This window comes from Euleptes europaea, chromosome 12 (genome assembly GCF_029931775.1).
Source record: "Euleptes europaea isolate rEulEur1 chromosome 12, rEulEur1.hap1, whole genome shotgun sequence".
Classification (NCBI taxonomy): Eukaryota; Metazoa; Chordata; class Lepidosauria; order Squamata; family Sphaerodactylidae; genus Euleptes; species Euleptes europaea.
The window spans coordinates 33,317,279-33,343,210 of NC_079323.1; the positions used below are offsets into that span (position 1 = coordinate 33,317,279).

Consider the following 25,932-nt stretch of genomic DNA (forward strand, 5'->3'; position numbering starts at 1 on the left):
CAACCCTGTCATTTTTCTTGGGCAGAGATTGAATACTGCAGTTGAACTAACTGATCATTTATTACCTGGTGGTAATAATTTACCGCCTGGTGGTAATAAATGATACCATTCAAGTTTTCCCCTTCCCAGATTAGAATAAATACTCAAAGGAGATGTCACATGCCTTCCCTCACAGCCCCCGCATGAGAATTGTTAGTACGTTTAATTATGGTAATGAGCAGCATAAGTGAAAAATCAATGGACATGTTTCAAAAGAGACCTTGCATTGCAAAATTAAAAAAAACTTTACTTATGAGACCACTTGGAACCTTTTGAAAAGATTTTACTAAAAAAAAACAAATGGCTGAATTAATTTGTGGGTAGATTTTAAATGGAGATGGACAACAATTGAACCATGATTATGATGTTTAAAGATACTTGTATGTTTCTGAGCATTACAAGTTTAAGTGATAGTACTACATTCATTTAAGCTGTGGTTCATAGTACACTTTCATGTGATCCAAAATGGGGTGGGAGGAGCTTGCAGACAAATATATGGATTATTTAATGTTTTTGATCATATGAAGCTGCCTTATGCTATAAGACCGTCAGTCCACCTCATGTCCACTTGGACTGGGAATGGCTCTTTGGGGGTCTCTGGGAAAACTTTTTTGAGCCCTGCTACTCCCAATATTGTTGTTTATTAAGTAGAAATGCCTGAGATTGAATCCTGGACATTCAGCAGTGAAAGTATGTACTCTACCACTGAATAGCCTTTCCTTGAATCCTGCATGTTGATTAGTTTTCTGATAGATCACAAAAAGAAAAATGAATTAAGGAAGAACTTTAAAAGTTATTGATGCCAAAGATGCAGTCTTCTGTGTTTTATACAGGGGGCCACTGTCTTCAGGTCTCTTCACTTTCAAAACTAGTGGTAAGCATTCATTTTCTGTATTGCCTCTATTTTTAAGGAAGATCTAGAACTCTAACTAAAGTCTGTACAGCCCTTTGGGATCTTTGACCATGTTTTCCTAGATGTCTCATTGCCATCTCGAACTTATGTTAAAAAGGGAGTCCTCCATTATGTTCACTTGAACCTTTTCTATTTTCATTCATTGTAGCTAACAGTTATTTCTACTCCTCCTTGATGTCATTATGAGCATTTTTTATTGTGTTCCAATATACAGAATGTTATCGCACTTTTTTTCTTGAACACTGCCAAAATCCAACTTTTCCTTACTGTATCTGTTCTTAAAACTATGTTTTCTGCCTATCTCTGTAGACAGATTATACAGTTTAAACTTTATTTTGATCCAAATTGTTTTCTATTCCAATGGCTCTTGAGTTGCAGTGTTAGCATGAGAGAGTGTAAAGTAAGATGGTTTTCATTGACTCTTGGTTGTTTTTTGTGTTAAGGTTGCTACGGGACACTAGGAATGGAGTCTGGAGTAATTGCTGATTCACAGATAAATGCATCATCATTTCTAGAATGGCCTGAGCAGATTGGCCAGCCAAATATCTGGAGACCAGAAAGAGCCAGATTGAAAAGGCCTGGACATTCTTGGGCAGCTCTTACCAATGATGAATATCAGTGGTTGCAAATAGACCTAAACAAAGAGCAGCGAATAACAGGTAAGCACACCTGAGCTTAAGGAAAAAGTATATGTAAGTATGTACTGAAACCTTAGTTTCAGTAGAACTGTGAGGGGCTTGTGGACTTCAGTAACCTACCTCTCAATGAGGTTGGTTGCTGGGAGAACACCCATCACTGAGGGAGCCAAGAGAGTGAACCCCGTGTTATTCAAGTGACTAAAGGTATCCATAAAAGTATGGATATGGGACCACCGTGTTATTCAAGTGACTAAAGGTATCCATAAAGGTATGGATATGGGACCACCAAATATTTAATGAGTATAGGAAAGAAGTCCAAATAAATTTTAAGCACAATAGATACAGCGATGGTATGAAAGAAGATTATATGCTTTGAACAGTATTAATGTACTGTTGCAACTGAATATGTAAATTATGTAATCCACTTTTCAAATGTCTTTCATTACTTGGAAGGCATTATTCCTGAGTAGAGGGTGCTTACTGTATTTCTCAGCCACTATTACCAGATGGTATTTCAGGAGCGGAGGACAGCCTGATTTGTTTAGGGTGTGCGCAGTGTGACACTTTTTGCCAGTAGCCTTCTGCACCGGTAGCATCTATATGAATAGCACTCACAAGGTCTGCTTCTTGTCCTGAGTCGGAAGCGACTTGACAACACTTAACATACAATGATGTTGAACGCATTCTTTTCAGAACGTTTTGGAGGACATTGATTCATAGGGTCGCCATATCTTTAACACCTTTGCTCAGGTCTTGCAAATTGAGGGCTGTGGCTTCCTTTATAGAGTCAATCCATCTCTTGTTGGGTCTTCCTCTTTTTCTCTATATCATTACTTTCAGTTTAATGATTTTCATCTGACAACATACTATTTTACTAACACTACCTTTGACACATTTATACATTTAAATTTGGCTGCTTTTAAAGTATTAATGTTCAAAATTTCTCAGTTGGAAAACTTGCCTATAAGGTGCTTAGATTTCCCGCATGCACCCTACTGGGTGACCTTGGGCTAGACACAGTTCTCTCAGAACTGTCTAAGCCCCACCTACCTCACAAAGTGCCTGTTGTGGGGAGGGGGAAGGAAAAGTGATTGTAAGCTGCTTTGAGACTCCTTTCGGTAGAGAAAACTGGAGTATAAAAACCAACTCTTCTAAGGAGGGGAAGAGTAAAAACAAAGTAGAAGAGTTTCTGTCGACAGTAGAGACCCCATACCATTAGATAGAAATATTAGTGGGCTGCTGCTCTATCCCCTTGAGGCCAAACGTTTTAGGAGCCAAGACTGGTGTGAGCATACAGCCCTCATGGTGCCAGAGAATACTGAGAGGAAATAGTAAGGCACTTGCTCAAGCCTTCATTTGGTTGAGGCTTGAATTGCATCCTCTTGCTTCCTTTCACCCAAGAGCATGGGAGGGAATTCATGTGGAGATGCTTGTAGCTTTGAGAGTGTTCACCATGGGCTTATAAAAGGGGGGGGAACCCAAAACCTTAACTTTGTCTTCTGTAAAGAATATCAGTGCTGATCCCTTCAGTGTTTTATTTCCCATCTTTCTCTTTCAAAAGAAAAATTCAAAGTCACTAATTTTGTCCAAAGAAACTCCATCCAGATGATTTGGTGCTTAAGTGTGTCTTATGCTTAAAGCACTGACAAGCTTTAAAAAGCAACAACATTGTTCTTGCCGCATGTTGTAAATGGGAACCTTCTTATTCACAGGTATCATTACAACTGGCTCCACCTTAGCAGAGTACTATTATTATGTCTCTGCCTACAGGATTCTGTACAGCAGCGATGCACAGAAGTGGACGGCGTACCGAGAACCTGGTGTTGAGCGGGATAAGGTAACTCTGCTCTGTATTTTCTTGGCTAAATTAAGTTGAAGTTTCAAAATAGATGCGGAAACTGTGTCTCCTTTTTATATCAGTCATTACCAACAAATCATTTATGTCAGGAAGTTTTGCAAAGGAGCACAGTAAGTTGATTGGTGTTGCCTACTTGAAGTTATGTGGATAAATATCTAAATAGAATGAAACTATAGCAAAGGAAAAGTAATCCAACAGGGACTTAATTCTAGCTTTTGACTGCCCTCTTCTGGGCTTTCAAGGTAAAAAAAAAAATCCCCCTCAGTAGAATAAATCTAGAGGGGGTTTTCGAGCACTGATAGTTTAAACATTCAGTAGATGTTTAGGATTTTTAATGAGACCAGTCTAATTAAGAGTAATAAAGGTAAAGGTTCCCTTTGCAAGCACCGGGTCATTCCTGACCCATGGGGTGACGTCACATCCTGACGTTTACTAGGCAGACCTTGTGGGGTGGTTTGCCAGTGCCTTCCCCAGTCATCTTCCCTTTACCCCCAGCAAGCTGGGTACTCATTTTACCAGCCTCGGAAGGATGGAAGGCTGAGTTAACCTTGAGCCGGCTACCTGAAACCAATTACTGTTGGGATCGAACTCAGGTCATGAGCAGAGCTTGGACTGCAGTACTGCAGCTTACCACTCTGCGCCATGGGGCTCCCTCTAATTAAGAGTACTTGAATTAAAATTATGCATTATCTATGTGAACATCTGTGCATTATTCTAATCTGTTGCATAGATTAATGTAAAAAAGGATTAAAATGTCTATAATAACTTGTTTTCCTAGTTGCAAATATACACTTTTGCAATGCAGAACTGGCACTGTGCTAAATTCCATCATCTGTTTAATTTGTAGATATTTCAAGGCAACACTGGATATTATCAAGAAGTTCGCAATAACTTCATTCCACCCATTATTGCTCGTTTTGTTAGGATAAATCCTTTGAAATGGCACCAAAAAATTGCACTGAAAGCGGAACTGTTAGGATGTCAGTTTAACAATGGTAAGTGAAAGGGACAGTCTTTGCTCTTTTTGTTAGACAGGCTTGCATAGGAGGAGTACCTAACTGAGTTCTTTGTGCTTTGTAAAATGGCAGCTACCTCTGCTCCGGGGATAAATTATTAATGACCTCTAGATTTCAATTTTATTTAAAGTTCGGGCTCCAGTGCACCCACCGCCCAGGAGCAACAATGACTTTCCCTTGCAGACTGATAAAACAACCTTCACACCCGAGATCAAGAATACAAGAGTAACTCTAAGTGAAACTGAAGGTACTGATATCTAAGAAATAGTATCGCAGCAGCATTATTTATTTCATCCTCATTGGTTGGCACACCTGTCCTCCGCATTTGTATCAACAATTGATTTTAGCATCAGAAATAATGTTTCTGCAGTACAAGTATTAATATAGCTTGTGACATTTAGGCTTGCCAACTCTGAGATGGGAAATTCCTGGAGACGGGGGTGGGTTGGATTGGGGAGACGAGGAACTTCAGTGGGGGTGTAATGCCACAGAATTCACTCTCCAAATTAGCCATTTTCTCTGGATATGGGTTATAATTCCAGGAGATTTCTAGTTCCCACCTGGAAGCCGGCAGCTCTAGATTGTTTTGGGGGATGTGGTCTGTGTACATCAATTCTACCAATTCATTTGCTGGCACACGAACAACCTCCTGGTGGTCCCTGGCCCCAGGGTTATTCAGCTGTCCTCAACCCAGGGCCAGAGCTTTTTCGGCTTTTCAGCCTGGTGGAACTCTGTCAATTGAGACCCAGGCCCTGCAGGACTTAGCTCAGGTCTGGAGGGCCTATAAGACAGAGATGTTCCGCCAGGCCTATGGTTGAGGGCAGCAAAGGTCTATAGGTCTATAGGTCTATAGGTCTATAGGTCTACATAAGCTGGCCTCGCATCCTTAGCCCTCCTTATTCCTCCTGAAATCCATATTGAACTTAACATTGGGGGGCGCCAGAGTGCTATAAAGAAGAGAGAAAAATCAAACGCTGGAATTTTAATTGAATGTGATTTTATTGATTTAGCTAGGGTGATTTTATTATTGGATATAGTGTCTGTCTCCCTTTTGTGTTTTTCTGTATTATGAAGGGCAGGGTATAAATTGGACAAAATAAAAATAAAAAATAAATAATTACAAAAAAATCAGTCTTAGCAAAAAAAATTTACAAAATAATTAGCCTTTATTGCTCACTGACAATGCCTTAAGCATTCATAATATAAAGAAACAGAGAAATAAACAATTTTGGAATAAATATAATTAATAAAGACTTTATCCATTTGTGATAGAATAGCGTTACTATAAAGGCTTTGGTGAATTGAGCATGCTATACTGTGTTGCATGAATAAAGTTTCTAATTATATGACCTAGACTTTGGTTTTATTTAAAGTTTGGGCTCCAAGACTTAGAATACCCCTACCACCCAGGAACAGCAATGACTTTCCCTTGCAGACTGATAAAACAACCTTCACACCAGAGATCAAGAACACGACAGTAACTCCAAGCGTAACCAAAGGTACTGATATTTAAGGAATGTACTACAACAGTATTATGCTTTGAGTTAATTCTTAAATCTCTCTTGATTTCATTACTTCATATGCTGAGGGGGAACTGTATTGGAGGATTAATGGATTCTTTTTTAAACTTAATTTATTGATACGGTAGAGGTGGATAATTGGTATATACAATTGTGTATGTATAAAGGAAACAGATTTTGAATAGAAACCTAGCGATCGATACTCACGTGTTAGATAAGAATTGTAAAGTGTACTGAGGTGTCACAGAAATGGCAATAATTCATAGCTAGTCGGTAAACAATTAAAGAGTTCCCAACTTAAAGCCCTTTTACTTCAGAGGGCTTAGAAGGGTGTAGCTCTGCTTAGGATGGCACTGTACAGAGGGATTAAATGGCTGCTTACATGAGTTGGCTTGAATATTTATGTAATTAAATGTTAGGGATTTTACCAAGTAAGCTTTTGAGGAGCCTACTTACTCTCATTTATTTAATGAGTTTCAGATGTGGCATTGGTAGCTGTTCTGGTTCCTGTCTTGGTCATGGTCTTTACAACCCTCATCTTGATCACAGTTTGCGCCTGGCATTGGAGAAATAGGTACATGAATAAATGCTTTACACTTTATATCATGATAGAATGTGGTATGTGCATATAAATTGGGCAAAATTCTCAAGTAAATTTATTCAAAACAGTCACTGTAAGTATTAGAATAAAGAGTGCACCAATATTTTTTTAAAATAATTTAACAGTATGAGTATGTTCATAAAGTGGCTTTGTTCCTGGTAGTGCAGTATTTACTGGGGCACTTCAAGGAAGAAAGGTTGTAGAACTATAGGCATTATTTGATGCTTAGAGATGATGGGTATATGAAACCTTCAGGGAATGGCATATTCTGAAATATTCTTCTAAATACTGTGCAGAGGAGAACAAGAAGATTTTTTGGGAGGAGGTATCAGGGGAGGTTTTCTAGTAAAAGCCTTTGTGTTTAAAAACTGGTATCGGCATACTCGTTTTCTCAAATAACTTGTTTCATGTTTATATTAATAATGAATGTCTCCTGCATATTGAGGATACAAAGGAATTTTCTTCTATTTCAGAAAGAAAAAAACAGAAGGAACGTATGATATACCATACTGGGATCGCGCAGGTAACATAATAATAATAGAATTTCTTGATGCCATGTTTAAGCTTTGAGATTAACATACATTCTTGCAACTTATTTCTGCTAGCAATAAATGGGTGATTATTTTGCACCTAGGAGCCCCGTGGCGCAGAGTGTTAAGCTGCAGTACTGCAGTCAAAAGCTCTGCTCACGACCTGAGTTCGATCCCGACGGAAGTCGGTTTCAGGTAGCCGGCTCAAGGTCGACTCAGCCTTCCATCCTTCCGAGGTCGGTCAAATGAGTACCCAGCTTGCTGGGGGTAAAGGGAAGATGACTGGGGAAGGCACTGGCAAACCACCCCGCAAACAAAGTCTGCCTAGAAAACGTCGGGATGTGACGTCTCCCCATGGGTCAGGAATGACCCGGTGCTTGCACAGGGGACCTTTACCTTTACCTATTTTGCACCTAATACAGTAGGGGCTGATCTGAGTTTGGATGAAACTAGACACTTTCACACACACTAAATAATGCACTTTCAATCCACTTTTTGCAACTGGATTTTACTGTGTGAAATGGCAAATGCACTTGCAAATGATCACTAAAAAGCATTGAAAATGCATTATTCAGCATGTGTGAAAGTGCCTGACCCACCTTTTAAGATACAGGTCACTTCCATCACATTCCAAGAGGCTGTCATTTTCCAACAGAGCAGTTGCAACTGGTTGTTGCTTCAGAATGAAGAATGCAACTAACATTGAACTGCTGTATTGCCTCAACAATCCAAACAATAATTTGGCATTAATAAGGCAATTGGGAATTGACATGCATCCCATAACTCTCGGTACCAGTTACAGTCTGTGAACAATCAGCTTTACTTCTAAACTTTCTTGCTTTCCACCTAGTCCTGCATTGTCTTATTTCATACTCCCACTTGGAAGTCTTATTTGCAGACTGAGATTTAAGATCTCTAAGAATGAACTTCCCATCGTTCCTCCCAAATCCTCCTTTTCCTTGTATACTTTTCATATCCATTTACATTATCACTGTGTACCCTGCAGAACAGACACGTAGCTTTGGCTTTATTTGTTTATTTAACACCTCTGTATCCTGCCTTACCTCCTCAAACTCGAGTCAGCCAATTACACAGCACCAAATTGGAAGGACACCAAACATAACCGTCCAATTAAAAAATAATAATGCACTTTCTTCCTTTCTTTATCCCTATCTCCCTTCCCTCCCTGTCTCCCTTTATTTCACATTCTTTCAGGCAGGGATCTCTGCAAATGGGTACCCATGGCACTTTTTATTATTTCAGGAGTAATGAACAGAAAATTTGGATCTCAATGAGCTATAATATGTGTGTATAAAGTGCCATTAAGTCACAGATGATTTATGGCAACCCCATAGGGTTTTTGTGGTGAGAGATGAGTGGAAGTATTTTGCCATTGCCTGACTCTGCAGAGCAACCCTGGACCCCCTTGTTGGTCTCCCATCCAAGTGCTAACCAGGGTCAACACTGCTTAGCTTCTGAGATCTGATGAGAGCAGGCTAGCCTGGGCCATCCCTCTGTGTGACCCTATTATAACAAGCACTAAACATTGTCCTGGAAAGGCTCTCACACTTGCGCTGCTTGGGTGCCTGCAGCAAATTTTGTTACGTCTTACGATACTAATCACTCTGTAAAATGGGACTAAATAGTGACTAGTCTTGTTAAGTTGTGGTGATGACATCATTAAATGTTCTACAGAAAATATAAGAGGGGAACCCCTGAAGGAGCTGGGCCACATTTAGATTTCCCTCTCATCTGTAGCTCTAGCTTGCTCCCCCTCCCCCACTCTGGCTTGCCTCTGCCCACCTGCTTAGATTTCCCTGCTCGATAGCTTGCCTCTTTTTCCCTCCCCCAAAATGGAGAAAGGGGAGAAGTGGGCAAGAAAGGTAAGTTGGAGCCAGCTTCAGCTTATTTTTCTTTTCTGTTCTTAACGTCCACCTTTGCATTTTTGCACTCCATTTGTGTTGCCATGGCCATTGTGGTAACCAAAAACTCTGAGATCTTTTGCAATGTCAGCAGATGTGCAGACATTGCTATTAATATTTGAGGGGGGTCATGCTTTAAAATTAGTTATACAAAAGATATTTTTGTAAACCTGCAGTTCCTCAGGTTTGCAGAGCTCTATATTGCAACTGTAGCTGGCCTAATTTGTATGGATTTGCCCATCAATCCAGAGGCCAGCCTTTGGCTAATGGGATTTCAGCCGATACTTGTAAAATGTTAACCAACTTTTCTTCATTAGAATATACTGTAAGAATGAGAAACAGGAACTAATGTGTAAATCTTTAAATATATAAATAGTTCTCTCCTAATGATCCTTCCGAGTTTTGCTTAAATTATTTTCTAATTGCCACTATCTGCACAAAACACCCCTCTCTATACAATCAAAAATTTGTTTCTATAAGTTTATTACTTATTTAGAGCATTTTTATTCTGTCCCTTTAGGAGCCTGTCTGAGATGGCTTGCAAAATAAAAATCATAAAAATAAAACAGTAAAGGATACTATAAATCCAGCATTTAAAACTCAGCCCTGCATAAAAACATAGACCATAATAACAGACCACTGACAGCTCAATGTAACTGTTTCTAGACTAAAATAATATAAAATAAAACAGACTAAAGTTGTTTCTTAGATGAAGCCCATTCTGCGTGTAGAACAAACCTCGGTCTATCCTGAATCTGACCTTGAATTCTGAGAACATGGATACATTATGAACTGAGTCCCCTGTTGTCTTGACATTAAGTAATAAGAAATATTTTTGTAAGGGAGTTGCTGAGGCTAATGAAATGCATGTGATACAGTTTTGAGTAACTTTCTTTATATCACTTGTAGCTGAGGCATGAGAATGTCTCCTTTTTTATATCTTAACACAGGCTGGTGGAAAGGAATGAAGCAGTTTCTTCCTGCCAAGTCAGCAGAGCATGAGGAAATGCCTGTTCGTTATAGCAGCAGTGAAGTGAATTGCCTTAGATCAAGAGAAGTTACAACCATGTTACAAACACAGTCTGCAGGTATCTGGACTTCCTAGATTGGTTTTGAGTTGTGTGGATTTACACCAAAATATTTAAGGTATCCTTATCTCTGAAAAAGGTACCTAGGTAATTTTACTTTATTATCTTCCCTCATATTATTTCCCTGCTTTAAAAGAAAAAAAAATCTGTGCTCAAGATAAAAGGGTGCTGGTTGACACATGTATTGGTAAGGGCTGGTTCACACAAATGGTGCTGCTTGCTCATATCTTATAGAGAACAAACAGGCTGTTTACGTTTTGTGATTTATCAATATAAAAAGCATGGCTAGATTTGCTTGGCTAGCAATTAAAACCAGGCAGAGATTCCTTAAGAACCCATAATAGCCAAGGAAATAGAGAATGAATACTGTTTGATCCTACAGATTTAATGTATGTTTTTTTTTCCAGTTTTATCCTCTGTAATCTTCTGATATTATCAAGCATTGTAATTTTACCCATATTTAGTATTTGTTTTACTTGATATTAAATGGCTATGTATCTTGGTGATTTTTGCCATTTTTAACCATTTTAATATCAAATCCATTTTGTATTTGTTTTACCCTATACTGTTTAACTATGTAAATTTGCTTTATTTGATGGTCTATGACTGCAAATAAATTATTGATTGATTATCAAGATAAACCATTGTGTTGGGCATGAAAATAAAGCTTCCTGTTGTTGCACTTGTTCTCTTCATAGAGTACGCACAACCATTGGTGGGAGGAATTGTTGGCACACTTCATCAGAGGTCTACCTTTAAACCAGAAGATGGGAAGGAAACAAGCTATGCCGATATGGATCCTTACAACTCACCCGAGCAAGAGATTTATCATGCATACGCTGAACCACTACCGGTATCAGGACCAGAGTACGCAACGCCAATAGTGATGGATATGTCGGTTCATCCTGCAGCCCCTCCAGGCATTTCTTCTGTGTCTACTTTCAAGGCTTCAGGGAATCCAGCCCCTCCCATAGCGGGAGCTTACAATAAACTCGTTTCCAGGGCAGACAGTTCGTCACCTACGCAAGTACTGTACGATACACCCAAGGGGATGCCAGGACTCAATCCCTCAGATGAATTGTTATACCAGGTACCACAGATCATGCCACATTCCACAGGAAGTAAAGAAGACATTAGTTAGAGAACTTCTAAATATTAAATCCTTTGAAGATGACTTTTTTTGTGTTTAAGCAAAATATGAGACCTGAGGCCAAAAAATATATGAGTAAATTACCCCTTTTGTGGGTCTGTACACAACTACTGCTTTCCTTTCCATAAAATGATGGGCTTTCCATTTACTACTGATAGGTACTGCATTCTTTGCTAGACTGGTGCAAGAACCTTGCAAAGATGCCTAGTTACTGAGTGTAAATAAACATTTCACTGCAGACACGTAAATACTTCAAGTCAGTGCTGTGCGGTGGAAGTGCCAGAAAAAAAAAGCACGGTACTGTTCTGGACATAGACAATGTCACTAGAGTCACTAAATCCTAGTGTTTTAAATTAACTAGTATCTAGCACAGACCTTTCAATAAATGCAGAATACTATTGTAAATGTTAATTGATATTGCACCTCCTGTAACATGGATGAATGGCAGCGATTTTACTAATTTTGATGGGTAAAGTTGATTCTTAAAATTATTTTCTTTAGTGAAATCAATAAGTAGCCTACAGCAGTGATCCCCAACACGGTGCCTGTTGGTGCCATGGGTTTGCTAGTGCCTCTTTACTTCTTTAACAAAGCATATTTTCCCCAAAGCAAAAGAGCCAATCCTGGAACAGGAGGTGTTTTAGAAGAATCCAAGAGGCATCACCTTTCTGTCTGCAAGAAACACCAATTAAGAAAGAACTGCCATCATAAGAGGAGGCTTTGCTTCGAAGCTCCCAACAGTTCATGATTGGCCCTATCCCATGAAAGCGATTTTGTGGTGGTGTCTGCCAACTGTTCTCAAAATTTCAAAAGTGCCCACAGGCCCAACAAGATTGGGGACCCTGGTCTACAGTTATGAGAAAGTCTGAATTTCTCAAGAGTCAGTATTCGCTCCGCACTGATCTTCACAGCGGACATGAGTGAGTGCTAATTTGTTGCCTCTTGAGTTGCTCAATCTTGGCTCAAAAAATCTTGAGTGGCATTTAATAATTCTTACCTCCACTGACCTACATAATGGATCAAGTAAAATCTTTGAGCCTCAAGTAATTGACAATACCTCCTTTGATATGTGGTGGTAGTTTCAGGAACTTCAAAGCTAAAAATGTTACGTGTATGTGGGGGGAATGCTCCTTATGGCTCCTTGGAGAGTATAAAAATTAAATATATTTAAAATAAATGAATACATTTTTTAAGGAGATAGAAATGTGTTAAGCTCTGCAAAGTCTAAGCACATGGATACAGTTGTGCATGCATTTGGAGGTGTAAATCCATTGCTGTGCTGTTTGCTTTCCGGGCATATTTTTGGATACTGATATGCCTTAAGGAGAGCATGCATACATTTGGATATCCTAGAGCCTTTAAAATGTGAAGCTTGCTGGCCACTGGAATAAAACACAATATTACCTTTAATTGTATTGTATTTGATATATTATCAAGATGCATCCACATTAGTTTTTCAGCCCACTAAATTGTACAGGTTTCCAATAGTCAGTGGTTCTTTTTATAGTTCAGAAAAAAAATTCTTACCTTCCAAATCCCAGTGACATTGTTTTCCCCCCCAAAGATTTATATACTTGAACCAGTTAGTAACTTTACGCATGATGAAAGTTAAAGGAATAGCTGTATACGACAATACATGCCAAACCCCCTTTTTGCCATGTTTAAATATGTGTCAACAGAAAAGCACAGCCTCATCTTAAGGGGACGTAAAAAGAATGCTTTGTTTTTATTGTAGTGTAACGACATTGTATGTAGTGAGGATGTTGAATAGATAAATGTGATATTTCTCTATAAGCAATAGCCCAGTTTTATGGACTTTGCATGTTGTATGAACGTATAAATTCCAAGGATCGTTGTGTATTTTTCTTGTGGTCTGTATTGTCAAATGCACAATATATTTCATTGCAGCTGACTGGTAAGGGTAATCATGACAATCACAGCTGTTAAAAGTTTTAGTACTCCTTAGCCCAGTTTCAATATCATAGGCTTGCTCTTGTGCCTTCTTCCACTAATATTTTTTTAATTTATAAAAGCGATACATAACTTATTTTTATCCTGTAACTACGGTACACCAGAGCTAAATAGCTGGCCTAAGAAAACATTCAGAATATGTGTATATGTAGACTCTACGGTCTGTTCAATAAGTTCATGCTTTGATTCACAGATAAGATCTAGTATCTTGGGACTATATTAAGCCCATATCTGCCATGTTGTTACAGTCCCACTCTTAGAATCTGTCCCTTTGAGGGTATATGTTAATATTATTCCTAGGGGTCATGACAGCGTGTAACTTGGGAAAGTGGGGGGTTTCTGTGGTTGAAAGATTAATTTTTGGAAGAAAAAGAGGGCAACTCTTAAGGCCACGTAAACGTACCGATCCTGTCATACCTTTGTTCTCTGTTCTTTCTGCTTTTAGGGAAGCTAAATTCTTCAGAACCCTAAAACATGCCATTGGAAAAAAATGGGGCAGACCCAGTTAGTTGAAAACATCTGTCATTCTGATCACAAGAGCTGATTTTCCTTAACAGCAAATGTTCGTGCACATATGCCCATACACCTTAATTCTATTGGCTTGATTATTAGCGAAGTTTTAACAAGTCTGAATTGACTTGCCATATGAAATGGCCGTTTTATTACACCGTTATGTTTGATAGTTCCTTGCAGTCCTTCTCTTTAGAAGTGTATGTCCTCTCAGATTCAAAACATGAAAAACCAAAGGTTCACTTGAACATTTCACAAGGTAGGGCAACTTTGTGGGGTTTGGTATGTACATTAATTACAACCAACCACATATTTTTGGTGTGCTGGGTGCACAAACAAATTTATCCTTCGATGGTATGTTGTAGTAAGAACCTGTCAGCACACTACAACAGTAAAAAAGGGACTGTGTGAGGAACTGAATGTATCAAAATGAAAACGCGTCAGCGAGATGAAAACTGAGCTTTCTTGATTTGCTGCCCTGTATTTTAGGCACTAACTTATTGATTCCTGAATGTAAGACACACAGCACAGACAACTGTCACAGTAAGTGCTTGGTTGTTTTCTTTTCTTTTAGGCCCAGCATTGATGTGGTATCTCGTAGGTTGTCTCAAGGGTACGCAGAGGGGTCTGTGTTTTAGCACAGAGTGATGGGTGCAAATAATGTTGAGTGGTTATTTTCCTAGAATGTACTTTCTTACCTCAGCATGTTATGTAGTCACTCTGTGTTTGTATATGTTGCTAGAATTTAGACTATATGAATAGTGATTTTTTTTAATGTATCTAAAAACCTTTTAAATAAAATGCACAATGTGGAAATCATGGTTATTTTGTACAAACATTGTCCTTGTATATTGTAAATCAGGAAAAAAATCTGATTCAGTTTTTGATATTCTTGGATATCCCAGCCATCTGGCAATGAATTACGTCAACCTATTGAAGAATACCTCCTTTTTAGCAGACAGTTTTGATTTGGTGTCAGGAAAATACTTTGTGAATATTAGAACCTCAGTAGAAATGGAGGTTGTTGTTATAACACTTAGAACTTAATCCTGTTCTTCTTTGTAGTACAGAGGCTCATGTTGCTTTCAGCCATAGCTCCTGGCAGCCGTCCTTGCTATACCATTTTGCTAGTGCACAGCTATGCTGCTGCTGCTGTTATGAGTACAGGCTTTATGTAACTGCTTAAACATAATGCTCTCGTGTATAGTGAGGCATGGCTGGATTGATCATAAGAGCCCTGCTGGATCAGACTAGTGGTCCATCTAGTCCAGCATCCTGTCTCACATAGTGGCCAACCAGTTACTCTAGAGGGCCAGCAAGAGGACATAGAAGGCGAGGCCTTCCCCTGATGTTATCTCCTAGCACTGCTGTTCAGAGGTTTCCTGCCTCTGAAGATGGATGTTTTGTTTAGTCATCATGGCTTGTAGCCACTAATAGGCCTGTCCTTCATGAATGTGTTAAAGTTGTCTGTCTGTGGTCATTACTACAACCTCTAGCAGTGAAGTCCATGTATTAGTCACTTCATTAAGTATCTCCTTTTGTCTGTCCTGAATCTAGTGCCCATCGACTTCATTGGATGCCCTTGAGTTCTAGTATTTTGAGAGAGGGAGGAAAAGTTCTCTCTGTCCACTCTCTCTACTCTATGCATGTCTCTTTTGCAAACAGAAAAGTCCCAGACTCTTCAGGCTTTCCCCATAGGAAAAGTGCTCCAACACTTTAATCATCTTGGCTCACCTCTCCTATACTTTGTCCAGCTCTGCAATGTCCTTTTTGACATATGGGTGACCGAAACAGCTGTTTTCCAAATTGAGGTCACACCATAAATCTATATAGGGACATTATAATATTGGCAGTTTTATTTTCAATCCCTTTCCTAATAATCACCAGCATACAGTTTCCCGTTTTCTGCGGCGCACTGGATCGATGCTTTCATTGAGCTATCCACTAAAACCCTAAGGTCTCTTTCAGTCTCAGCAAATTCAAACTCCATTTATATACTTGAAGTTGGGATTTTTGTTCCAGTGTGCATTGCCTTATACTTATATTGCGCTTCATTTGCCACACTGTAGCCCACTCACCCAATTTGTAGAGATCTTCCTGGAGATCCTCATAGTCAGCCTTGGTTTTCACCGGTCATTATGGATGAACTATTGAGGTAAGAATTGTGTGGAGTGAAACATTGTGATGTGTACACCGTGATAAGTGAGCTGCTCTATGACAGCCTAAATGATATCCTCCCTCCCTACAACTTGGATTTATGTTCCTGTATAAATTTATTTTGCTTTTAATCATGAAATAGGCTCGGGTGTTACATAAGGAACAGAAGACCTCTTCCAGGATTGCTGCAAATATATATTGTATTTTGCTTGTGATGGTGAAGCCTTTGGCCTGATTGGTTGAGCTTCTGTGTAACATTCATGAACATTCCAAACATATATTATGTGTTTCACTAGCATTAAAATCCCATGCAGACCATAAGAGACAGCTGAAGACCAAGAAAAGGTCCCAGCAGGGAGTGTAGAGGTAAGATACTCTGAAGACTACAGAGGACAAAACTGCCCTCTTCCATTAGTTCAGCTCTGCTGACCAGAAGAGGACAGGAAGGGTAATTTCCCACCCTTCCCCCTCAACACTGCCGCCTTCCCTGTTAGTTCCCTAAGGTTCCAGGATGCAACTTTTCTGAAGACGAAAGGGACACAGTTGGGGGAGAACAGTGACGAGATCTGTGATTATGCGTGCCTTCTGCTGAGAGATCGCTGGACGCAGCCCAGTAAGAGTCACAGGCATAGTTTCTCAGGAGCAGGAAGTGACCGGAACTTTCTGGTCGAATTCCAATTTCATGTGCCGATTGCAGTTGGCAATGTGTTCTGCTGAACTGTGTATTGCTGCTACGTGCTGTGTATTTAAACTCACGGAGGACAGTGCTATGGAAGGTGGTGTATCCTTTCTGAAAGCTACTTTTGCTATGAAAAATACTAATGAAGACAGACACATTAATGAACAGATTCATGTATAACGCTGCTTATACTGACAGCATCTTCCTTTGTAAACTGTTTTTGCTACGTGCTGTTTTCCCTGGGAAGCCTGCATGAACAGCATCACTACCACAGATGGTATGTAAAAGACCTGGAGTTCATATTTCTGTTACTTGAGAACTCCCATGAACTTTTAACCTAGTTGTGAACATCCACCACTACACCAAATGTAACAGCCGTCTCCTTAGAGAAATAAAGTCGCTGTTCAGACATGTTCACACTTTTCTGAGGCTGTTCAAACTGCAGGTAGGAGCATGTATAGCTGAATGCTCCTCCATACAAAAAGAACCTTGTACCTAGAAAACTAGCATGTCAGCAAAGAGGCTTAGCTAGAACCCTCTTCCTGCACATCTAGTTTTCTATATGGAGGGAGTTTTTTTTTTCTTTTGCAATGAACACATAACTGTGAGCCCCCATGGGCTGTCTGAAGTAGTAGAGCCCAGAGACGTACCTACATTCCTCAGTGTGAATTAAGCCCAACTGTTCCAAAGCAAGGGACAGATTAAAAATTGGGAGAATGTAGTCTAGTATGGGTTTTTATGCATATATTATTGATTTTTCAAAATAGGTTTAATGTGGTTTAGTTTGAAAGCTATAAAATCTAACACAATGCTGAAGTCTTGTTTTCCTGGATGGCTGGGAGAACATACCAGGCAAATTTCCATCTTGAGGCTGTTGAAGATTGTTTTTTCAAAGGTGGGACAGTTGTATAAAGACCACACTGCATGATGAATTTGCAGACATAGTCTTTTAGTGGCATTTATTTTTTTTAGGCAAGACTGTGTTTTGGAAAGCTGCCTAAACACACTTGGTACTGGATGCAAAATTTATCATCCTACAAATCTGTTTCAGTTCTTTGGGTGTATATTAGCTCTGACTACTACAAAAAGCCTTGGCTCTCCAGACTATGTTCATTAATTTCACAAGCCGAAGGTGGGGCTGAATAAAATTCCCACTAGGCAGCATTCGACCTTGCTGTTCCCCATGACATGCAAAAGAAGGGTAAGTTTATGCAGAATTAGTATTTATTAAGATCTGCATAATTTATGAAAGACAGTTTCCAGCATGTATATCCAACCTTATTTACAAGATTTTGCTGAATAAAAATGTTATTGGGCCCTTAAAATTTTTACAAACACTAATAACAATATTTATAGCATCCAGGAAGCTTTACAACATATTCTGTCAATGCAGCTACCTTCTAAACTTTTATTTTCACTCCTGTTTCACAGACTGGCAACTGAGAATGATAAATGGATTTTATGCTGAAATACGTTTTGACACTGAGAGTGTGTCAAAATGTATTCACACTGAGTGGGTCAAAACGTATTCACACTGAGAATGATAAATGGATTTAGCAATTCTGCAGCTCAGAACATGAGCATCAAACCAGTCAGGGGCACACACCCTCTGTAGGACCACATTACTCATAATAGAAAATATGTTTAGTTATTAGGCTATTAGCCTAATAAGTTATTAGGCTATTAGCTACATTGACCTCACCTAATAAGCCAATACAAGGTAACTTCAGCTGCTTCCTCGAAGCAGTCAGAAAACAAATTTGGTCCAGTTAAACTACACTCAAGTATTTTCAGGCTTTAGTCCAAAACCCCGGTGGGGGGTATTGTTTTAATATGAAATCATCTCAGATGCAAATATTGTAAGATTAGCTACAGTAAGCAAACTGGCCCTGCTTAAATACAGTACAGTAGAATACAATACAACATGGTAGAATCTCAAAGACTAACAAAACGTATTTCAGCATGAGTTTTAGTGAGTCAGAGCTCATTTCCTCAGATACAGACAGACAGACTTGGTTAAATACTTATATACCCGATAAGCATTTAACCAAGTCTATGGACATACACCTCCATGCAACTGAGGAAATGAGCTTTGATTCACGTAAGCTTGTGCTGAAGTAAGTGCCTTTTGTTACACACCTATCCCTCTGGTCCTACTTAAGTGTTGTTTTAAGTGATACACGTTCAATATTATATGACCCTGAGCAATTGCCCACTTTTATGCAAGGTGGCCTGTGCCCCAGAAGGGGTCTACCGCCAGGCCCAGAGCCCCCTGGCCCTGATGTTTCTCTTGTTTGCTTTTGTTGCCTGCTTGGCTGTCTTCTACCTAGAGCAACTACCACCGTTCCCCATCATCCTCTGGCCGTTAGTGAGCCTGGAGAGCATGAGTGCGGCTGAGTGGGGAGGGACAAGGAGGCAGGTTCACTGGAGGTTGCCCCCCCAGACCTGGAGTCAGCACTACAGAGGTGGAGTAGCACCTCTGCCTGTGACTGGGCAGAAGAAAACATTGGAAGTTCTTCTGCACGAACATAGAATAAGTAACTGTACCGCCGAATAAAACTGGGTGGAGATAGCATAAGCTCCATTTATTCATGCACACCTTTGACTAAAAAGGATGCATATGAACCATTAGACCAAATAAGAAATAAAATCCTTGGGTAGTCTAGGGGAAGACATCTCTGGAAGCTGCTATGACAACTGGTTGAAGATTATGAAAGAGAAGGCACTAGGGGGAGACTTTGTTATATTACTGTAGGACCAATACGTACTCTCACTCATACTAATGGAACTGTAAGACAAGCACTGTAGGCCTAGTCAATCTGTGTTTACTAGCTAGAGTCCCTTAGTAAGATGCCCTGCTTTGAGGCTTTCTTCTGGTCCAGCAAATAAAAGCTGGATATTTAAGCCTGTATTTGTGTGGTCTCTCACGCTCCAGACATCCTTGATTTTTTCGTTGATTCTGGGGTTGTCTTTTTTCTGAATTTCAAGTAAACTGCTGTAATGACACAACCTGCCAATAGGGTTACTGCACCGGTTATGTGGTAAGCTATTCCCGGCACTTTACACACACACACGCATTCCCAGAAAAAGGTTTCTTCCTCCACTCCATGTCACTGTTGAGAGGACAACTTGCTTTCTCCCATCAAAACTGGTAACTGGGAAATCTGATAACATAAGGTTTGTTATTAGCTGGGAGCGACTTGTAAAATATATGTTTTGTGAATGGTAAGATGTGCCTTTTGTTCCATTAAAAACACACTCTTGTTTAGTATTAAAATTCTTCATCTAGTTCTGTTTTACCCATTTTCTTCCATGAAGCCACATCAGAAGTTAACTTGTACATTTTATATCATTTTAATTTGCAAAATGGGTGTGTTTCTGCATGAAGTTGTAATAAAAGAACTTTGCAACTCAATTAAGCTAACAGTGGTCATTCTGAAGCCCTAATGAAAGGAATAATGTCAAACTGGGTGTTATCAAAGCACCAATCCAGCAACAGATAGTACTTTTCATACCTTTTAAATCCTGTTTGACGTATTACCTTTTCTGCACTTGGATCTCCCTTCTGATTCAATATATTGATACTGGTGTTGAACATCAATTGGGCTAAGCTGGCATACGTGTTTTGTGAAGCTTTCGTCCCATCTGGCTTATTTCTTCCCAGCTAAATGGTGGAAGCCTGACCTTACTGTAATGTTCCTCCAGCCAAAAGCCAAGCAAGAGCTCTCAGAAGCTGGCGGTCATTCAGGCATTAGCCTGTCCGGGAGAATTCTAGTGACAATTCCTTGATCCCCTTCTCTATGGACTGCAGGAAATTCACTTGCTCCTGCAAAGCTAGGCTGTGACACGTGTTCTATATTACAGCTTGGGTAGCAAGAGCCTGAACTCCCCCCCCCACCCAACATTAAGCAAACTTGCTGAGAAAGGATACTATAAGATATGTGTAGGCCATAATTTCCTGCAGGGAGCCCATCTGCAAACTCGTTGGTGCTGCTGAGGCGGCGGTAAAGGTTTTTGAACGTAGGGAAGGCTGCTACTCTCATCCAGATAATAAAGTTGTCATTTGTATAGCCATTGTTTTCTTCATCCTCCATATCTAGTAAATAGGCTGGTTTCTGCCAGTAGAGGGGTTTTGCTGTCCCTAGGGAGAAAGGCAGAGGCATGGGGGTGAGTTCCAGTACTTTTCGCCTTCTTTCAGCTGAATCCTAAAGATGATTGTGCAGACATGAATGGGGAACAAAAGGCAAACAGTGGGGATTTTAACCACCCCGCAAACAAAGTCTGCCTAGAAAACGTTGGGATGTGACGTCACCTCATGGGTCAGGAATGACCCAGTGCTTGCACAGGGGACCTTTACCTTTATAAAGGCCCTAGTCCAAGGTGGTTATCTAGCTGTGTACTCAATTCTCAGCTTTGGAACCTCGTTCCATAATGTCATCACAGATCATACCATTATATATGTCCTGCCATGCTCTAGAACAGGGATGGGGAATGTCAGGCCCGGGGGCCGTTTAAGGCCCTCGAAACCATTTGGTCTCAGTGTCAGTATGCATTGACTTCTCAGCGTCAGTATGCATATCCTGGGCCTGAGAAACACAATTATGGTTGCCAGGTCCCTCTTAATTATTGGCGGGAGATTTTGGGGGGTGGAGTCTGAGGAGGGCGGGGTTTGGGGAGGGGAGGGACTTCAATCCCATAGAGTCCAATGGCCAAAGCGGCCATTTTCTCCAGGGGAACTGATCTCTATCAGCTGGAGATCAGTTGTAATAGCAGGAGATCATCTGCTATTACCTGGAGGTTTGCAGCAATAGACACTTCTGTGTATACAATAGTTACAACCAAATAGACACAGAAACAGCTCTTATACAATTGTAATAAATTCTATATTATACCACAACAAATCTAATCATTATACACGCTTACAGAAATACAAAAATACAAATTACACACTACAAAATACGATTATTCAATATCCAATATGGTATACTACCAACACATGCAATATTCCTATATTCAAAAAGTATTTTTTCTTCAAGTACCACAGTTATGTATCTGTATAATTCTTTTTTTATAATTTTTCTTTTCTTTCACAGGTGTCTGGTAGAAAAGGAATACGGCCGTTTCAGTTCTTTCCTCAGTTCCTTCTCAAACCCTTAAACTGCAAGTTGGTATGTCCCCTCCAATATTTTCACATAGCTCCCATGGGTAGCATTAATTTCATATTATCTGCCAGCAAGTGGCTAGTATACTTCCATATACTCCTAGGTTCCCTAGGTAGTATTGGTAGTATACCATATTGGATATTGAATAATTGTATTCTGTAGTGTGTAATTTGTATTTTTGTATTATATAAGCTTATATAATGATTAGATTTGTTGTGGTATAATATAGAATTTATTACATTTGTGTAAGAGCTGTTTCTGTGTCTATTTGGTTGTAATTACCTGCAGGTTGGCAACCCTACTTACAATGAAAACAACGAAGACAGTCAATGACTAATTATACAAGTATTTTTTGCATAATGGGTGGGGCAAGGTCCAGCTTTGGTCATTTCCACCTTCAAGACCACCGTTCCTTCTTGCTAGTATTCAAGGATTTCCATTTCACCCTGATGGCAGGTAGGATTTGGGATTGGCTTGCATCACTACTCTGAGATGAGCTCAAGCTGTATTGTCAAGAAACAGCTCCGTTGGTGATATGCAGCCAGCTGCCTTGCTGGGAGGAAAAACCTAAGGGAAGCCAACAGGATAATTCTTACCAGCGAATGTGGACGATAAATTGTGTGATGTTGGATTACAGAATTTCACGTGTTTGTTGGTCCACCACGTGGTTCCCTTGTTTCAGCAATGGGACTTGCAGAGCAGTTGCAAAATTAGGATAGTAAAAAAGGCCTATTGTATCTGGGTGGAGATCAGAAGCAACATTATGCCGAGCCAACATTATGCCAAACATCTGCGATGTGACTATTTAGAAGAACCACAAGAATGCATGAACAAGTGCTGTTCACACATCATGCTTCTAAAGCAGACAGAGAAAAGGGGGAAGCAGGAATTAACTTCTCTCCCGTACGTTAAGATCTTCTGCCTCTCACAAGAAGTTACATTTCCAGAGCAAGAGCATCCCCTCCAATACTGAAGACAGTTTCAGTTACTATCTAACACAGGCATATGAGAGTATGTACAGTATATATGGTTAACTTGTTGTCTCCAATGGGACTGTAATTTATTTCATTTGGAATATGTGTATGGGAGGTTTCTTTTCTTGGGGCTAATAGCAGCTGAAAGGGAAACAGTTAACACCCCACAATCACCCCTCTACAGCTGCTTTTAAGTAACGTTAAGACTGCTGAGATCTCAGAGCCTCCCCCCAACTGCTGTTCTCTAGCCTGTCTCTTGTTCTCACTGATCAAAGCACATATATGTTAATATAGCATGACAGATGCATTTTCCTCCATCTCCCCTCCCCTTGTATGCTGGTTTGCAGGCCTATATATGCAATAAAAATGTCTACTTTGGTCTTCTTAGGGGAATTGGTGAATCCCTCTGTTGCTTACCTATATGCTGAGTCAGGCTACACCAGAGCCAGCATGGTGTAATGGTTTACAGTGCCAGATTCGGATCTGGGAGACCCAGGTTTGAATCCCAACTCTACTATGGAAGCCATCTTCTCAAAGGAAATAGTTAGCTCATCTTACCTTTTTTCCAACGAACTAAAGGTAGTATAATTTATCTCCCCTCCCCTTTATCCTTATAGCATCCTGTGAGGTAGGTAGGGCTTCCAACCGTCAGGTGGGGCCTGGAAATCTCCCGCTATTTCAACTGATCTCCAGACTAGATGGCCATTTGTCAGCAATGCTGAGTTTATAACCTTCAGCAGATGATGAGAGGGAAGGCAACTTGGCCATCTTCTGGTGATGTAGCAGGGGTCACTGGGTGTGTGTGTGTGTGGGAAATAGTTGTGAATTTCCTGCATTGTGCATGGGGTTGGACTAGATGACCCTGGTAGTCCCTTCCTACTCTATGATTCTATGACTACAGACACCAGTTCCCCTGGAGAAAACAGCTGCTTTGGAGAGTGGACTCTATGTCATTATATCCCACTGCGGTCCTATCCTTCCCCAAACGCCACCCTCCCCAGGCTCTACTCCCATAGTTCCAGAAATTCCCAGAAATTTCCCCCCTTGAAGAAGAGTCGTGAGCTATGGAGCTGCTAGGACCGCCCAAGAAACTGTGTTAACCCTTTCCCACCTGGACCATGAAGGTAGCAGGAGGTAGCAGGAGCCAGCTGTAGAATCCGTCCCCAACCATGTGGAACAGGAGCAATTCTAGCATGTGGCTGGACGGCTACGCCCGCCTGGTGCAAGACCATCCTGTGCCACCAGGTGGGCAAGTGCCCCACCAGTGGGATGCCTGCCTGCTTGCCCCTGCCGGGGGGGGGGGTCATCTGGGGCAGCTGCCTGCTTGGGGCTTGGTCGGCTAATTTTTAAGTTGATAATTTTGTATGGCCCGTGAATGATGTTATAAATATCCAACTGACCCTTGGTGGTCCCCACCCCTGCAATATACTGATCTTCACTTTTTACTGTCCCGAGCCACCCACCTGCTGGTGTCTGCACGAAATTACCACTCTTGTTCTACACAACGTAGGAGAGAATTTAGCAAGTTTTAAACCATGGACCCTCCGCAGCTCGGCAGCAGCCTGAAAGCCCTGCACGTTGGCTGACACGTTACTGCTGTTTCCCTTACTGTTGTCCGACAAAACTCAAGCAGGATCACACTCAGTGGCTTTGCACAGTTTATGCATTCCAAAGCTGCCTTGGAGCTGACAGAAGCCACTGCTACCAGGGCTGACTTTGCGGTGTGCGACTGAAGTAAAAATAAGGTCATCAAAAGGACAGAGTGAAATTCTATTGGTTACGTTTGCTCTAGATTTTAGCACAGTTGATCACCTGCCAATGAGCAGAATCCAATTTGATCTATATTTAGAGGGTTTACAAACCGCGATGGAAGCCACATGGGGTTTGCCAGTTAAAGGCCAGTCCAATAATGCCTGAAAGGTCATTGTGGCATATATTCGTTTATAAGGATTTAATGAAGGTCAGCAACATAGAAAAGATTTCCGTGTAAGGAAAGCAAGAGTTGCAGCAGTCTCTGTGGGTGGACAGTCATCGTCAGGAGTCTAAAAGATGTTTTGGTGGCCTTTTAGTATTGGAGCATACATATTACACCCATTCTGCAGTCATTCTGTTGGCTGCCCATCAATTACTAGGCTCAATTCAAGGTATTTGGCTTTGGACATACAATGACCTTCATGGCTTTGGACCCTCATATCTGTGGGACTGACTCTTCTCTATGCTCCTCCATGACAACTTCTCTCACCTGAGCAGGGCCTTCTGCAGGGACCACCCTGTAAATAACAGATCAGCAATACCTCATACATTGGCATCATCAGTTGTGGCCCCCACCTTGTGGAATGGCTACCAAGTATGTAGAATAGAATTGTTCAGACACTGGCTGCATTCAGGCATCATAAACAATCCACAAGTTGTGACTGGGACAAGCCTTACTTCCTGGCTGTGTTCTTGGGGTTTAGACACTTCCTGCACCCCTCACATGTTGGATTAGACACCTCTCATGACTGGAGGCTTCCTGGTTTATGACGTCTTCAATTCAACTGCAATTTGGTGGCGCATGCAAATAAGGGTCAGCCTTCTCTCTGCAGAGGGTGTTGCTATCTGATCTAGGGGGCTGGGGAAAAGACCCTGCACGGCACAGGATTTCCATCTAGGGGGCCTTTCTTGGGGTTAAAAAAGGGTTTTGAAGATGAGAGGTCACCCACACACAGCCCTTCCTGCAGCATTCCCTGAGTGGGAAGTGTAATTGTTTGGTGCCAAATAAAAGGAATGAGGGAAAGGTCAGTGCTGACTAGCTTTGACCCACTGGACTCCGATAGCCTCTAGTTATTTGCTGCTGATAAAGAGCTGCAGTCAGAACAAGCAGGGTACCGAAATCTTTAACCAAAACTTTCTTTGCAGCATCTCATAGGGCAAAATTACCTCAGCGGAGACGCTGGCAGGAGAGTCACCTCTGGATCACTGAACGGGTCTTTATATGTTGGAATCAGGGTGTTTTTGAAATGACTGGCAGCTCTGTAACTTGTCACTCCTCATTTTGTTTTCTTACCGGGAAGCAGCAGCAGCAACAACAAGTGTTGGGAATGTAGATTTCTGGTGAACAGCCAAGAGCCTGCAGTATCAGATATCTTTGCGCACAATAATTAATTTGAGTCCTGTAGGACCAATACAGTCATCCTCAGTGCTGATGGGAAATCTCATTGTCAT

General features: G+C 40.7%; 1 protein-coding gene and 1 pseudogene across 2 annotated transcripts in view; one reads left to right on the top strand and one right to left on the bottom strand.

The window, feature by feature from the left end:
* Nucleotides 1-11,307, top strand: part of DCBLD2 (discoidin, CUB and LCCL domain containing 2) — a 37,391-nt gene extending 26,084 nt beyond the window's left edge. Inside the window, exons 7-16 of one of the 2 annotated variants that reach the window (XM_056858441.1) lie at nt 873-913; nt 1,396-1,611; nt 3,303-3,427; nt 4,296-4,443; nt 4,595-4,711; nt 5,838-5,963; nt 6,459-6,558; nt 7,059-7,108; nt 9,988-10,125; nt 10,824-11,307. In XM_056858441.1, the coding sequence (XP_056714419.1) occupies nt 873-913; nt 1,396-1,611; nt 3,303-3,427; nt 4,296-4,443; nt 4,595-4,711; nt 5,838-5,963; nt 6,459-6,558; nt 7,059-7,108; nt 9,988-10,125; nt 10,824-11,266 (1,504 nt within the window). In that variant the 3' untranslated portion in view covers nt 11,267-11,307. The remainder of the gene's footprint in view (nt 1-872; nt 914-1,395; nt 1,612-3,302; nt 3,428-4,295; nt 4,444-4,594; nt 4,712-5,837; nt 5,964-6,458; nt 6,559-7,058; nt 7,109-9,987; nt 10,126-10,823) is intronic. The other variant, XM_056858442.1, reaches the window with a different exon arrangement.
* Nucleotides 11,308-19,516: 8,209 nt separating this feature from the next.
* On the bottom strand, nt 19,517-22,532 carry LOC130485057 (cell cycle control protein 50C-like; annotated as a pseudogene).
* Nucleotides 22,533-25,932: the final 3,400 nt, after the last annotated feature.